Below are 18,367 nucleotides of genomic sequence, written 5' to 3' on the forward strand. Positions count from 1 at the left end.
ACTGGACCAGTCAGGTGTATGGGAGTCAACATGTCAGTGGGCTAATCTAAGGAATATAAAGTGGTCAAAGTAGTGCATGGAATAGTTTGTGGAGCTTGTTTGTGGATGAGAAGCTCTGGTTTTGGTGGATTCCATATGACAGCTTGAGAAAGGTTGCGTGCGAACATGGCTCTTAATTATCTGCTCCAGATGGTGCCTTGTATGGCAGGAAGCAAAAACGGATATAAAAAAAAGAAATAGTCAAGATAATCTGTGGAATAGTCTGTAGCGTAAGGATTTCTGTACACTGGTTTTTGTAAATTATACATAAAAAATGGATGTTTTCAAAGGACGCTATTGTTCATCTGTTCCTGATACAACATCCCTAAGGTACGAGAAGCAATTGGGTATACAAAGAGTATAATTTTTTTTTTTTTTTTTTTTTTGCCGCTGTCTCCCGCGTTTGCGAGGTAGCATTAAGAACAGAGGGCTGAGCCTTAGATGGAATATCCTCACTTGGCTTCCTTATGTTATACTTAAGCAAGTGTTATGTACTATGAAATTATGCAAGGAAATTTCAACATAAACTACTGGAGTACTGACCACAAATGAATGGAAATGATAAAAATGCAATGTCTTCCACCTTTATTTGGTAAAACTACAATCTGCTTTGCTGACCTATGAACTTGGTGTGAAAAAATCCTCATTTCATGTTAACACTGCAAAGATAAGGGTGATAGATATTTCTTAAGAAATTACATTTTCATATATATTATATAAGTCTGTATGATGCAAACATTGATAATGAAAGTTTGTAATGCAAAACATTATATATAATGAAAGTTTGTAATGCAAAACATTATATATAATGAATTTGAACTGCTGCATTTAGAAAGGTTAATTCAAATGTAATAAGTTTAGATTATGATAATGCTTTTATTTTACAAACTTTCTTTCAGTGGGGTTAGATATATATATCCACAACATACTATTATCTGATGGGATTTTGGATGAAAATTCCTCTAAATGCAATCTACAAAATTCACATAAATACCTTTAAAACACTCATTAACTAAATCTAATCATATCAATCTGATGAGTTACATATCTCTTTATGATAGTACAAGGATAATGTAAGAAACAATACAAATTGAGAAGGATGAAAAGACTAGGGGCAAGGGCCTTGTGCACATAATTTTCATGGTGCAAGCAATAGCAGCTTTGAAGTGAGACAGATGGTGGATTACACACTTATGGCCACTAAATACACCTTACAAAGAGATGGATACATCTACAGTAACATTTTGTGTTTGCTAACTATACTACAAAGTGACACACTTTACTGATTTTCTAAACAGTGGTATGCAATACAGGTCATGTAACTTTACAATCTGTCTCACAGACATATGTGTTTGCATTTTTTCTTGTACACCAATCCTGCAACCTTACATAATCTTATAGAGACTTGATTTTACAGTATCACCTTCAGGACCCTTTTGGTTCTAGGCTGTCACCCACACAGATAATTACTCATGTGCTACATGAAGAAGTACAGTTATGGCTCATACAGAGAATTAAGTCCACTTCAGAATACAGTTACTTGTACAGTTAAATCAAACATGGATAATTCAGATAAACATTTTGATCATCTGATACGAAGAGTTTACTTAAGTTACTTTGCATCCACTGTAGGGTAAATTTAAATCTCCATCACAAGAGAAAAGAAATCACATAATTTGCTTTTTAAGTATCAAACTATTTCATCATTTGGGTGTTTGGCTGCACAAATGAAATGGAAAAAAAATCCTACATAAAATTTCTCATTCCCACTGGCTAGCTGGCATAAACTTTAGAGGACTCTCATCATTCTTGTACATTATGATACAGGATTAATTTTCACTACAGGACCCCATAAGCTTAGATCATATAGCAATATCATGTGTATAGGTTAAATAGAAAGTTGTCACAAAAGAGCATTACCTGTATAGTATCTGGTAGATGTTATGTATACTCAAGTGGAATTGCACTGAAATATTGAAGAAATAAAGAATAAACAAATTCAATAACTGTATAATACACTAAAAACATATGAAATTTTATAAGTTGTAACCCAAGTAACTGAATTTAGTTTCTGATCATAAGGTGCGAAAGGTGAATGATATCACGGTGTAATAGTGAAAAGTATTCAGTTATAAGAAAAGATACTGTAGATGTACACCAAATGAATGCTTATTTAAACATAAATAAAGTTAAAGTGAGAGAATTGCTGAAAAATTACTTGAAGATCAATAGTGCCTGATGATAACACTAAAGATGACAAATGTTAAGTTATGTATGCATAATGTGAATAGAAATCAACTGACTATGAGTGAAATATGGTTGGATGCCCTGTGAAACTAAAGTATATGTTGTATTTGTAAACAGAGTCAATAACTTGAAGATTTGGGTGAATATGTATATATCTATTTACTTATTCATTTGATCACTGTGGAGATGGTACATTGAATTGTTTTTAGAAAATACAGTTTTTTAAAATGATATTCTATTCATATTCATGAGCATTTTAGAAATCTACAAAAACAAACATCTAATGATTTTTAAAAGTCTAAATATATCATAAAATATAAATAATAATTCTTGGTTCACGTGTTTAATAAATTTCCCCAAAATTACTTAAGCATATTTCATTCTGTAATTATATAATTATGTCCTATTCTATGCTTACATCTCACATATTCATATAATTACACACTTATTTACAGTCATACAGTAAGGGTGAATTACCATAGTGGGTACACCTTATAAAGGGCTCAGTATAATACACTTTGTGTACTTGCCTACTTCAAGTGATACCCCCCAGATCCCAATTATGTAAACAGAGATGGTAAGTAAAATACAATACACATTTCAGTGTATGAATTCAATCTCTGATGTACATCATATTTAGTAAAATATTTTATACTGCAAATGAAAACCTATATTATGATAACAAATTTGTCCAGAAGCATGGACATATTGCTGTTCATACAGCATATGATTTCAGTTAAGCCACCCAGCACTTTTATAATGACACTTTCTTTAATTTTTTTCTGCAATGAAAATGTTATGCTATCAAATGCTTCAGAGGGGAGAAAGGGGGTATCCCAAGAGAGAGGTCAGTGCCTCTATTACATTATAACTTTTCACTGAACTTACACACTTATATTATCATAGTATATGAAATATTATTACAGCTCTTTATATTCTAATCACTAGCTCTAGTAATTCAACTGATATCCAAACATACAGAATTAGATATAATATGTAAAAAACAATAGGATTATATGAAGTATTTGAGGGATTTCATCTTAATCTAATTATACAAATATCTGAATATAAACTTTATATGACTTGTCCAATTTGCAGGAAGAAGAAGACAGCAATATTTTGTGTGACATAGCAAGCTCTTGCCAGCCTAAGGAGAGATGACAGTTTGGCTAAGTTACCCTATATTTTACAGGGAATAAGTATCCCCAGATATCCTCTATAAGGCTGATAACATCTCACCCTGTCACAGGAGCATATTCTGCTAATACTGCCACATTCATGCTCCTTATCCATGCTAAAGAAGTTTTGAGAACAGCACTGGGTAAGCATATATAATTTATAGTTAAGCCATAAATTCCAGTTATGCATTGTCACAATAACTATCAATTTTTATTGTAGAATCACTAGTTCACTGCAGACCCAAGACTATCAGCAAGTTATATATCATCTTTATCCTGGTTATGACAATATCTAAAAAGTCATGTATCAAGAACAGTTTCCTCTTTATATATTACAACATGCTGTACATTAGGAATTATCCTTCTATAAAATTCATGGTAAGAGTATAAAAAGCAATGAACTCATGATAGAATTAAAATCTTTAAATGGAATAAGTACAGTTAGGAGCTTAATAACTGAAAGTCTTCCAATAGACCATACTCAACAGATGCTGAAATAATATGAATGAATTATGAACACTAATAATATGTAACTTTATTCAATAAAAATCAGATACTGAACAGAAAACATCTACTAATGAAAGTATGTAAATAAGACAATACAATATTCTGATATAGCAAATAAAGTAAATATATATCTCAATTTTGCATCTTTTAAGCATTTCTGCAAGAAAATTATAAGTACACAACACAGTTAAAGGAAACAGTGATCATGAAAAGGTAGCTAATTACAGCAAAAGTCTGATTATCCAACTATGCTGGGACCTGATGCAAGTCAGTTAACTTGAAAAATCAGATACCTAGAAACCTTTAACAACACATTATAGAAATATTAAAGAATGGAAGCTTACAAGATATCAAGATTAATTAATCATATAATACCATATTGCATATATATTCATCATACAAGATGCTGAAGTTACTCTTAAAATCACGCAACAAAGGTGTAAGGAGTGGAGCTTCCTTTAAAGTCGTCTCATCTATTTCAAATTCATAGCATGGTATAGTCCAAGGCTTACCTTTTTCATTGTTATGTTGTATAATGCTAAATTTCAGCTCAAGAGTTAAAATTAAATTACCCCTTTTTTCATTACTTCCCAATGAACTTAATGTACTTGCATCATCTTATTTGATGTGAAGGGTGACATATTTTCAGATAAAGTTCAATACCATTGAAAGCAGCCACCGAGAAATGAAAAGAGACTCCCACAATGTAAAGAAAAGTAGATATAGGTACTTGAAGAGCAGTGCCTCTGATGACCATCTCATAAAAGATTATCACTTCCTTTTAATGGTGTAAAAGCCAGACAACCACACTTTCTGCATGAATCCTGACAGGTAGTTGAAATACTCAGGTACCTGGAAGTTGGATAATGAGACTTTTTTCATAATTAAAAGTACATTTTACATAAAACTCAGTTTTTACTCTAGTTTCTATGTCATTCTTCCAATCTTAGTAATAATCTCTGAATCTTATTACCATAGTGATAGAGAATGCCCCAATTCACTACATATTAGTGAAGTCAAAAGCCCCCTTAGCACAATACAGATTTACAGTTTAAAAAAATAATATATAGGTCTTATTATATGAATACAGTATATGTGTTAAGTAATCTGAGTTTACACAAATGAAATGAAGCACAGTCATTCCTCAGGACCTCAGATCATGCTTGCCTCTTATGCTTTATAAGAATTATTGTTCTGTGAGTGTGTGCCACTGTCTATGTTTTCCAAATAGCATTTGCCTTATGTATGAAAAATATCCTCCCTGGTCCAGTTCAAAAGACTTCCAAAGATCCATGTAATGTCCCTAATACTTAAAAAGCTGATGTATGATTTTGGTTCACAGATTATTAGTAAATCATCTTGCACATTAGTTTCTATCTATGTGCACAAGAAATACACCTTCACACTTTATCTTAGATGCTGGTTACAGGGCAAAGGGCTGCCATAGTGTGCATACAAATAGATACACAAGTTCATGTGGGCTCAGACTAACTGATTCTTCCTTGTCCATAACTGTATTACCTTACTAAGAGATACATGATTTATAATAAAAAAAGACTTGATTTAAAGACCAATTTTACATCAGTACAATTTTCTTTCCAGATTAAGGAGAGATTCAGTTGTGAATACATTCTAAAAAAGTATTTACTCTGACTAGAAAAAACATCATACCATAATTAATACGTCAATTTTTGGCACAATATTGTATCTACATAAACAAGACAAGCCTGATGAGTCAAAATATGATAGAATTCTTAAGAATTACATATATCAGTGATTAATTATTAACCACTATCTTGCCTGTAACATAATAATGTAAATGACAATAACAAAAACAGATAATTAATGATTAACTACAGAATTAAAACAGTTCTCATTATTACCCAACCACAATGATGAACAATGCTGATCATCAACAGTGATGACAAAGGAACAAGCATTCACAATACAGTAATCACATACAGGCTCAGCCATTAACGGTAATTGTCTCGAATGGCTACGTTTTATACTTTAACAACTACCACATCAAAGCTATCTACTGCAGTACAATCATTCAATGATAATTCAACTTAACGCCTTTTTAGTAGCAATTTGATCAGATGATTAACACAAACTCAAATAAAGTTATTGCTTAAAGAAAATTAAATGAATTTTTTTTCAAGACTTGGTCATTCTTTTATGAGGTGGATGGTCCTAAAAATAGCCATTATTGTAATTCAAATACCAAACATATTTCAATAAAGTCTTTGTTATAATTTAAACAATAGTATTAGTTTTGGCTCTCAACCAATGCCATTAGTCATTAATTACATAACTGAGTTTGAGACAAATTAAAGTGATAAAATGAGTTACTTGATTCAAACCAGTGCCTTGTACTTCATCTTGGATTCAGAATAATGATGCCATTTTCATAATTTTAACATATGTACTTAACATGTTGGAAGTCTAGTAGTTCAAAGTGATAAAGACTTAGTCTTATTCATATATCACATCTTACTTATAGACATATTCCCCCTTTGTCTGCATAAATGTGTGTGTGTGTGTGTGTATGTTAGCAGACTGTGCCTGCAAGAGGCAACACCACAAGTAAAAAGTTACCTTGGGTGAGGCTGTATCACTGGAAGTACAATATTGTCAAAGACTTCATCACTCCAAAAGAAGTCTACATTTCCTTGCTATTGGATTTATATGCAGACTTGGACAGCAAGATTCTCTGGAAAAAGGCCCTGGGTAACAACAGGACCTTTCTGAAGGCTTCTGCAGCCCAAGGCTGCATAACCTACATTAGGTGGGAAATGTACACTCATTTGCACTGAGAAGTTCTTTGTTGAGACTATACTCCCAATGATACAAACTCATCAAAGCTTACTTTTTATCTGCAACATAACCTTGAGCAGGCAGAGTCCAATAACAACTACATTAAAAGTTTTTTATAATTTCAAGATCTGCATTAAACCTACAGGCAGTGAAAATGCGGTAAAATGCAAAAGTTGCAGCATAATGTTTTGGCCACTGCAAATACAGTATATAATTATTATTCATTTATATAAGAAGGAAGTGGTTCTATTAATTTTCAGGGAAAATGAACCAATCAGACTTAATGCTAATATAATGATGGGAACAGATTATACACTTTAATGTGTAAGCAATTCAAGTCGCACCCACCTCATTCATTATACAGTAATAAAAGCACTTAGATCCCCCAACCTTTTTCCATTTTACTGTATATTACTGGACATAAAATGTCACAGCCTGGATTGCGTGTAGCCTAACTTCATTAATGGCCAAAATAATTGGTTTTAACTGTTCTTAGATTATGAAATATTTTCTTTAGTGGTATCATAAAAGACTTGATAGCATTCTGATACTCTCTTGTATCAATTATCATCCAACAGTTACCAGTGGCTCCCAACATTCAGTTGTGCTAGGCAGACCTTATTCCCATCCCTTCCACCAAACCCCTTCCCTATTCATCACAGGATCCGACCCTTCTTTAGAGGCCCAAGTCCCTCTGCAACACAGCTGCTTAGCCATCATTCCTCAATGTTCTTTGGGGCCATGGCTGGGTTGTCGGAAGCCACTTGGTTTCTGCCCGCGTATGGGAGCGTAACCAGCTGAAATGCAAGACACAGAGTTATGGCCCAACACACTGAGGTACAACTCAATACTGCATATAACAACTAACACCAGAAGTACATCTACTATCAAGATTGATGCTCTATTACAAGTAAAGTATGAAACATGTTTTGATACAAACTGTTAATAACAGATGCATTAATGAGCAAAAGAGGAATACAGAGACACCTTTCAGTCTACATCTTACAAAAGTTAGGTTGATTTTCAGCTGTATCTGTATTTTTTTGTAAACCATCTGATTCTTGGATAAAGCATGAACAATTAACAACAAATTAGTACACTGAATCACACTATATATAAAATTTTTTTTGTTAACTTGAAACATCAACCCAACAAGACAGTGTAATGATGCAAGGGATTCCAAATCATGTACTGTTAAACAGTAAAAGGCAATAAATACTATAATCAATTCATGCTGAAAAAGCAACATCAGTAATGCTGTTCTTTATGATACACCAAATTTTCTATCACAAAGACAAGGAAAAGATTTGTGAACAAGTTGTATTAGGTACATACACAATTCTAAAGAAAATGATATATATGTAAATGGATAACTTTCTACAAATACATAGATAAGCCTAAAAACACAAACACCAGAAACAAATAAACAAAAAATATGCAAGTTACGGAAGAAATATGACACCTATTCCTTATTGATAAGCTATTTTTCACAGATTTGTGTCCAAGGTAACAGGCATTTTCTTTTCATGGATGAACTGGGTAACCATTCTTTGAATTTCTAACTAGAAACTGTTTGAATTTCATGCCACAAGTAGAGGGATGATGTAACATATTACACTGAACTCAAGTTCCTTAGTACCCAAGATCCCTTCCCATTTCTAAATGTTCATTCTCTGTTTGCTTCCTTTTGAAGATCATCAGATCTCATGGAACCACAAACCACAGCTTTATATCATCTACAAAGGAAACTAAAATAATCTACAAATGAACTTTAAAAATTTTTCCAGTGCCACTGCAAATTACTTAGTTTAAGGGAGGTGAGTTTCAACCACTTTGTTATGGAGCAACTTAAGATATAAAAACTTAAAAGAATACCAGACATAAACATCATCATTATCACAGATGAGAAACTGATAAAAACCTAGTCATAATTATGCCTAAAGCCTTACCTTTAGCAAGCATTAAAGAATAACTACTGCCTCATCAAAAGAGTCTGTAGGCTGAATTCTCTGAACTTTCAAGATGAATCACATAAAATTGATGACTATTCAGGGCACATACACTCACCAGGCTAGAATACTACTGTAAACCAACATCACCCTTCAAGGCAAATGAAACTGTAAAGTTAAAATATGTGCAGAGATCATTCAACCTCTTGCCACAGGTAAAAAATCCAATGTATTTAGAACAAATGGGAGTAAAGACTCATTTATGGAACACCCACTGACAGCCATCATGATTTACATGTGGAAATTCCTGAAAAGTGTGATTAGCAATCTTCACACAAAAATCAACTGTTAGCATGATGTGCATAGATAACTTGAATATAACACAAATGAAATCAAAAGATGCCACGATTATGACAACTAAACATTAATAACAACTGTTCAGCTCATTATTTTCAACTTGTAGAAAAAGTGTGAACCAATTACAGGAAAGCATTAACTCATTGGATAGATATCTATCTACAAGGTTTATCTGTCCAGCCAAATTGTGGACGATATGGAGAAATACAGGCCAGTGTTTCACAAAATATGAATGATCTGAGGAACAAAAATACAGTTTGATCTCTGTTTGAGCTGTGGAGGTAAACAAGCCTCCAAAACCAATGCAAGGTATACTTAAGGGATGCCTTCTTAAATGTAAACATTCACACATCAGTTGAAAGTAATTTCTCTATTAGGTTTGCCACTGTAATGGAGGACCACGTTCAAATCTGCAGCTTAATGTTCGTAAGGAATGCTTGAGATATAAGATGTCATTTGCATACAAATTTTGTTTCACATTGGAATGATATATCAGAAGAAACTGATCAAGTGGGAGTAGCCAGGGAAACATATGCAAAATCTGTTAGCTTCTGCTTAGTCACCAGAGGTGTATGCAGATCAGAGAAAGATATAGGTCATTACGGAGAGTCTGTTCAGTATATATCCTTGAATTGTGAAGTAATAATTATGAAGTGTCCTCTAAAATGTGTTTGTTTAGAAGTGAGGTACTCGATTTTAAGAACAATATCATGATACTGTTTTAAATACTAACTCAGGGAAATTCCAACTCCAGTGAATAACCCTATTTTCTGTTGGATAAATGAAATGTATGCCCATTTTGGATGATGAGTTAAAATAAGGGTCGGGGCTACTTTGGCAAGAAAGTGAGACAGTTTGGTCTGTAGTGTTAGATAACGCTTGTGCCTATGACAACTAATTCAAACAGTCTCTTTTTGATATAGAATAGCCACTCAGAGCATCCCTGAAGGAAACACTAAATACTCACACTGATAAATATTTTTCTCAATATTTATACCGTACTCATACAAATACTCACTGCTTTAACTAAAAGCTAATGGTGAAAGTTTTGTTTATATGATATAAAATAATATCTTTAATCTTCCAACTGGCAGCTCCTTCTAGTATAATTCTTATCATACTGCCATACCTTAGAATGTGATTATGTTTACACTAATTCAAATAAAAATAAACACTCAAATAACATTCAATGCCTTGTCTTATATAACTCTGGATTTGTCATGTTTGTAGATTATGAATCTGAAGAGAAAACAAAAAGATTCAACTTATACATAATAACAAATGATGCACAACTGTGACATGATAAATAATATATACTTATGATCCACTTCCAGCCAATGTGCATTTTGAGAAGCAAGCTATGAATAGAATCTCGATAAGCATATGTTTTCTGGGATATCTCAATTTTTTTGTCTTTTTCTTCATCAAAATGAATTTAAGAGCCATATAAAAGATAAGCAGAACATTTTTTTAGACTGGTTGCTTTGTTAACAGAAATTTTGCTTGTTCTAAAACTCTTTAAATCAAAATCATGTGTTTTGTATCTCTTCCTTAACACAAGAGTGCTCTAGTGAGCACAGGGCTAGACAAACCTATCCTGCCTACCTTCTCTTTACCCAAATATAGGCTTCAGTGCTGTGCACAGCACACAGAAATGCCATGAGGCTATCTTTGGCACCCCTCTGCCTGGCCATAAACACGTGACCTCACTACATCACTCATAGTCTACAACAGTCACTAACTTTTTTTTCTTTCTCTCTTCAGAATGCATTTATTCTCTTGGTCTATATCTATATAATATCAACCTTTCACTCTGTTTAAGGATTAATGTGTTCCTGTACTGTTTTTCCAGTGGTTGGACAGCAAAATAAACTTTTGTATTTCCTCATGATGCTTCTATACCACCAGCCAAGAATGTAGCTGTTGCTGTAAGATCATTAATGATTGCAAGTTGAAATAATCATCTGCACTAATAATGGGGACTTTTCTTTGGTATAAATCAGAACACATATAAGTATAAACATAAAAAAACAAGTAGGAATATTATTGAAAAGTTTACGGTTTTCTAGCCCTGTGCTCACTTGAGCACTCTGTGCTAAGGAAGAGATACAAAACACATGATTTTGATTACAGGAGTTTTAGAACAAGCAAAATTTCAATCATTCCTGAAACCAAACTAATGCATTCCTACATTGATTGAGTTTGGAAATGTTTTTCATCAAAGGAATTTCTTTTCAAATATTACTTTTATTATTACTCATCAGCAAATAATCAAGTAAATAAACTAATGTGAAAGGTTTTTAAGTCCATATGAAATGTGGAGGTTGCACATGGTTACAAGACTAAGCGTAAAAATGCTTAATGCTGTCCGAGTCATTTTAAGAAGAAAATATGACTGAAGCTCTTTACGTGCTCCTTCTTGCACTTTATGTTAGACATTGTTAAGCAGCTATCATAAATGTGGTTATGAATGCATCATCTGTAATAAGGTCCCAGCATGTTATCCGTTATCCAAGAGTATAATTCAAGGAAAAAGTTTAATGGTTTCCAGTTATTTGTACTTAATTTCCTCCTAGTATATGAAACCTGCAACTGTCTGATTATAAGAGTCTCCTAAATATGTAATGTACTACTGAACCTTGAATATATGACTCTCCTCAATATATAATATACCACTGAACCTGTCTTATTGAACTCATGATTTAAAGTTTCAAAGACTAAGATAATGTAAATTAACCTGAAGTTTGTAGTACTGAACATCTTTCTTACCATAAAGTCCTCAGTAAATTTTGAATACCAAATTAAACTTACTGTATTTAACATTTAACCTATCAACAAGTCCCTCTCACTAAACTGTGAACATAAATTACAGTTTCACCTTACCATTTTGAAGCACTGTACACATAGAACCCAACTTAAAAAATATTTTTTCGACACAACTGATCTGTGAAATTACAGTATTATTTTCTTTAGTGTCTGTAGGTATGTAAAGTATAATGACTTGTCCTTTTAGCAAATCTTTTATCATAAAGTCTAAATTATCAATTTTTTACTGCAGAAAATCTGACCAAATAAGAGAATGAACTGAATTTCATTTACACACTGTACTGTCAAGTGCTCAGCAGTTTGATCTAGGGGAAATCACTAGCAAATTACCATACTGGTTGCTTCATACTAGTTATGAACAGTAAATGAGTAACTTCAATAACTTGAATGTTTCTTCTACATTTTCATGATGCAAATGAAGTTTAAACTCAAAACTGAAAATATCTGTTAAACACATCCAAATGAATTACAAAAATACATGCATTTCAATCCCCAATTCTCACAGTGGTATATAATCATGGTATAAACAACACTAAAGAAAAATAATCATGCAATGATAAACTCGTGCAGAGAAACATCATGTCAGCTTTTACATACATTTAGATTTCAATTCATATCAATACCTACTATTGTCATGCTGATATCACGAAACAGCTTATACAAATGAATTATAAATGCCTTTTCAGCATTAAAGAGCAGAATCTATTTAGATACATGGATGAAGCACAAAACACTCAGAAGCTTCAAACTCACAATTATGTGACCTATACCTACTTCAAGTTTACAGTGAAGTTTTATATATCCTACTGTTGTCTTTAGGAAGGGACTAAAGAAGACATGGAAATGTCAGATTGTACACATTGCTCTTCTGAGATTTATGAATAAGTGCATGATAACTTTTTCTCCAAGAAATTGATTGAAGATGTTAGTTTCTCATTCTCATGGCTTTTTTGTGCTAATACTGTGTGAAATATTTTACTCTGGGAGGCTATTACAGTGAAGGGCAACTGATGTACAACCGTAACTGCATTCCTAATACAATAAATATACTGTACACACTTTACATGGTGTTAATACACACATTAGATATCTAAACACTTATGATTTATAAAGAGGAATTAATGAATCTTAAGTACATAAACTAGAAATAGGACTACAAGTTAACATTGAAAAAACAGTATGTGTAGATGTAAATATACATGTATGTAGTAATGTAAATACTAAACCACACTAGGAAATAGAGATGCCACACTTGAATAAGGAGAGATACTCTGGAAGAGTTTTAACATAAAAACGGTTTACGATTTCATTCTGGTAAATTTTTAATATGGATGTGTTTAGCCCTAATGCCCGGGTGGTACCACAATATTAAATCTTCCAGATGGTTAAGATAGAGGATAGAATCCATTAACAGTCCATCTCCACAGTGTCAGAGGTTGTCATTCAACTGACTTTTCAGTACTTTAGGTGCAGCTTATTACTAAGAATGAATAATTAATCCTTTACTGGAGACAGTTATACATGTGACTACAAACTAATGCCAGGTTGCATAAAAATCATATGAGAACAAGCTAAGGCATGACCATGAACTTCTTAAACTGTTATAATTGAAATATAGTAAAAACACTTGTTTATTCGAGTGCACTACTACTGAACATAAAAGACAAAGACGAAGGGCTGTGCACTCTTTAAAATTATCTTTACTATCGGAGATTGCACTTAACTATGCATATTCATTCCTAATTAAGCACACTATGTTAAGCAACATAAATGTCAAAGGACAAATCTCATGGAATCAACAAATAATTTAGCAATAACGCAAGACAAAATTCTATATTTTCTAAACAAGCAAGAGGAAAATAACAGAAAAGGTTTCTTCCTCTAAATATGAAAGCTTTTTAGAACAAACAGCTGAACTACAAGTATGTGCACTGACTGACATAAACTGTAAGCACAATAGAGAAAAGAGGTAGAGGTCAATGAGTGGAATGTTGTGTGGTTTCTTAAGTGCCTGACTCTGTCTGATAATTAAGCATGGTACTTGAAGATATGACATGAGTAAAACAGAGAGCTTATTTATGGGAAAAACTGATAAAGGCTCAACGTTCTTTATAAATGACAATATTCTTCAGGTAGATGTATCTTTTTTTATATTTGTATATTTCCACGACTGAAGACTTTAAAAAACTGAAAGTATTATATGCCATACAGCTTCTGTTGTAAATGAATACTGCAAGCAATGAAAAACTCTTTTACGAGAATACATATAATTAATGGTTCAAACACAAAAAGTAATGAGTTACCAGAAAAGATGAAGTGACAAAAACCTTTATCAATGCTTACTACTTTAGTGCCAACCAGTAAAAACAGCCAACTAGCTTTGGTCCCAAATCCATTTTGTTCATACTGCTTCTATATTTTGTATGATTGCCAAACAATCCTCATATTTCACAAAAATCACCTGATGAGAAGTTCGTTAATACATTTCAAAGAAAGAGTGTTTCTATTATGTGCACAAAACTTTGCTAATAACATAAAGGAAAACACATAGATAATCACAGATTACTTTCTAATAAATGTGATCAAATGGGAATTTGGTTGTAGAGCCATATATGTTCACATGAGTCTTTCTTGTCATCCATTCGTGCTGTTTACTTTTCTAACTGCATTATTTCTTTGAGACTTACTCAACATCCTTTTCATATATATATATAAACTTCAAGCTAAATGCTGAGGCACTTGTAAATTGCATCCCAAGGAATGTGATCAGAAAGGCAAACTGGGTTTGTACAGTTATATGTGCTTCAAGTGGATAAAGTTTTGCCTCTGTTGCTTGCTTTAAACTTTTTCTAAATATATACATCTTTTATTTCCCATCTAGCAGTATTTATCTTTATCTTTTTTCCTTTTTTAAGGAATTTGAAGTTAGCTGTTATTTCATTATTTCTTTCCTTTTACTCCTTACCACTTCCTTTCAGATATATTCCCTTTTACTTTCATTACATCTTTTATTCCTTTCTCTTGTTTTCCCCTTTAGCATAACTCTATTTCACATGTTTGTGTTTATCTCTTTTTGCATTTTCTTTTCAACCTTTAGGCAGATTACCCACTCTACTTGTATCTCATGGGGGACTGAAATATGACATTATTTTCTTAAAAAAAAAAATGATCTAGCAAAAGATTTTCATGAATTCATAAAACTACTGATTTTTAACTTAACAGGTAAGAATATCAACTGAATGACTCATATTTACTTCTTCTATTTCTTTTGTCATTTAACATATATAAAATATCTGGAAGCAAAAGTAATTTTACTATGTCTACTACAAGATGAATTGGTGCTTTGTATCCTTCAAGAGAATTTCAATCTTGGTATGTTCTCTTTAATTCTGGTGTGACTGTGATGTACTCAATGCCTACTTGTGCTTACATCTATCAGTTCATATATGCAATATTTATGAAAAAATAAGGTGAAATATCTGACAGGTGAATGCTCAATCCTGTGAGAAGACCTATACTCATTTATTGCAGCTTAAGTGCTCCCAGTTCCCTCATCGTTTGTACACACCTCAATCCTTTCTGTGACTTGTAACTTGAAATCACAAACTTTCATGTGGTTCATAGCCATTTAAATGGAGTGTGCATAAAAAAGTAGTATTATAGTTGTAATATTTATACTCTGAAATATTAATCACAATGTCATGCTATAGCTGCTAATGCCTCATAATAATACTATACCATATGAACAACATATAAACATTAAAGTTTTCCATTTTATGTAATATACAGCAGCACTAAGAGTTAATTACATACATGCTATTACACAGCATTACAGTGATTGATATATATATATATATATATATATATATATACTCCCATTATGTGCTAGTTAAAACCTTACTATAGTATATTACTTATAGAATATAAAAAAGGTCTCAAAATTTTCAGAATTTTTTTGCAACCTTATAGAAACTGGCAAAAAAAATTTAACAAGTCTTTTGCTCAGAAAATAAACTATTTTGTTAACTCAAACTGTCAATGAATTTGGTGAGAGAAGATAACAAGGAGTCAATATAATATTAAGTCATTAAAACATGCAGAGAAAAATTAATGCATCAAATCACTTTATCTGGCAAAATTATGGATGATTTTATAAAAAATTACTTTTATAAAAATTTTTGAACTGTAGCAGTTATTCTTATACAGCCCCATATTACAAACACAACTCAGAATTAGATCGAAAGAAGATGCAGCATATTTTAAGCAAGTACTCAATAATATGATACAACATTGTTTAAGGTCTTTCAATATCAATACATGATGAAGGACTTTGTTACAAGCAACCTTTATCTTCCTCAGCTGATTCAAGTGGTATCTTTCTATTCTGAGGTACTGTATACAACTGACAGAAAGAATGCCAGCCATCTGTCATGTATTCCACTAAGTACAGTGCTATTCTAATAAAAACTTATATTTCTCCTTTCAATAGCAGTTGGTTCAGTACCTTTTAATATATTTACTGTACCAACCAGTTAGCTTCTGCCATGTACAGTAAAAGCTTACAAAGACAAGTCAAGCAGTATTTTCTGGTCTGTTGTCGTGGGAATCTTGTAAAGAGTATTACGTGTTGAGTTTCCTTGAGATGCAGAGAATGAGCCAGTCATTCAAAGAGATATCATACTATAATTTTAAAGTAAACTGGTGAACCTCGACTATGTGTGCTTAATCTAAGAGCTGTCTTTTGCACGTAATTATGTTGTGTCCCTGAGAGGTGTGAAAAGAATCCACTGCACATTGATACTCTATTGATTCTTAACTCTAAAGCTGAAAGTACAGGAAGTGATCATAGGAAGGCACATATTAAACACAACTAAACTTTTCTGTTAGTATCATCTTTATAAATATGAAAAAAGTTGAATAAAACAAAATTCACAGCATCTGCTTTCAATTACTGTACAGATGGTGTGATTTTAGAGTTTGATGTTCTTTGCTAAATCCAAAGGTCTAATGTGTTACGGATGTGGTGGTCAACATAAGATTTTGTCTACTGCACCACTAAAAAATCTTTCTAGGAGTTGCTACATTTAAAGAAAGTCTGGAAGTTTAATGAAAATCCTTTTCAATTAATTTGCACCTCCTGTTAAATGATCAAACAAGTTGGGTTTTATTCCACTTTTTATACAACTGACTAGAAATTAGCCAATATCAGTCATACTGTTAAAAGATATGAATGCAAACAGACTGCTTGTAAATACAATCCTTTTCACCTTGATAGCTGATAAAAGGAGTGTATATAATAAATAACAGACCAGCAGATTCATTCTAAATCATTCTGTCTTGAATAGTTTTTGTTATCTAAAAATTTTGGTAGCACAGTGTGCTTATTATTAGGGAAAACATTAGTTTTAATCAAATATATTTCTAATACTGCACTGATGTTATAGGGTTAGAGAATTCACTGCAAGAATCTTGTAGAACACTGCAGATTTCCAAATGGTTCCAAACAGCAAAATCATAACAGAAATATTAAAAAAAATGCCTTCTAGTATCATTCTCATGTCAGCAAATATCTTGTGACAAACAGAATGCATTCCTGAGAATCTAACACCATCAAGCCTTCCAAACCTGTAGACGGTTGCAAGAACATAATTAATTCATATTCCATACGACAAACACTTTACACACACAGGGATGGCAGAGGCATAGGATGGTCCTCACAATACAATTACTGTATTACCAGTTAGTAATACTGTAAATCTAAACCCAAAACAAAAGTGATTTTGATCACTAGTTAATGGAAAGGGAAGACTTTTGCCTAATGAACGTGGGAGAAAAAGTTTTGTAAAGACAACATTCAAATTATACATCACAATACATTTATCCCTGGTAGGGGAAAAAACACTAATGTCATAATGGAAAGAATTCTCTTTCAATTTATATGGCAATCTCAAGTCAGCAAGTAACACTTTTAAAAAATGAAAAAGGGTTCATATCCTATCTTTGCAAAAACAGATCTAATGTCATATTTGAAAGGCATATGAAGCTACAAGTCTTCTCTTTTAAAAGATTAGACTCTAGTGTCAATGGAAAAACTAAAAGCCTGTAAACTAAGGACAATGCATACTTTTTTCAAGATGAAAATGTATGCAAGAGTGCTAATTTAAGACTTTAGTTAATGGTAAATTCAGTGGTAATCCGAAATTAATACTGACCTTAGAACTAGGATTCTACAGCAAAAATTTGGAGCTGAATTTTTAAACTGAAATGGGGTTATATTTTAAGAATTTCATAGAGAAGAACAAGAAAAAATAAATGGACTGTATCCTTAACAACCCTTGGAAAAACTATATAAATAACTAATGTGCCTACTTGGGGCAGGCTTACCCATCCCTTCTCATAAAGTTAGATTTCTAAAAAAGGTAATCTGCAACCTTTACATTATTTACT

The 18,367-nt window shown here is 32.4% G+C and overlaps 1 protein-coding gene across 2 annotated transcripts in view; it reads right to left on the reverse strand.

Moving 5' to 3' along the window:
- Positions 1 to 611: 611 nt before the first annotated feature.
- The window catches only part of LOC139764565 (tumor protein p53-inducible protein 11-like), a 449,602-nt gene continuing 431,846 nt past the window's right edge, over positions 612 to 18,367 (reverse strand). For both annotated transcript variants that reach the window (XM_071691348.1, XM_071691349.1), the window contains one exon: positions 612 to 7,585. In XM_071691348.1, coding sequence (XP_071547449.1) covers positions 7,512 to 7,585 — 74 coding nt within the window. In that variant the 3' untranslated portion in view covers positions 612 to 7,511. The remainder of the gene's footprint in view (positions 7,586 to 18,367) is intronic.

Source organism: Panulirus ornatus, chromosome 50 (genome assembly GCF_036320965.1).
Source record: "Panulirus ornatus isolate Po-2019 chromosome 50, ASM3632096v1, whole genome shotgun sequence".
Taxonomy (NCBI): domain Eukaryota; kingdom Metazoa; phylum Arthropoda; class Malacostraca; order Decapoda; family Palinuridae; genus Panulirus; species Panulirus ornatus.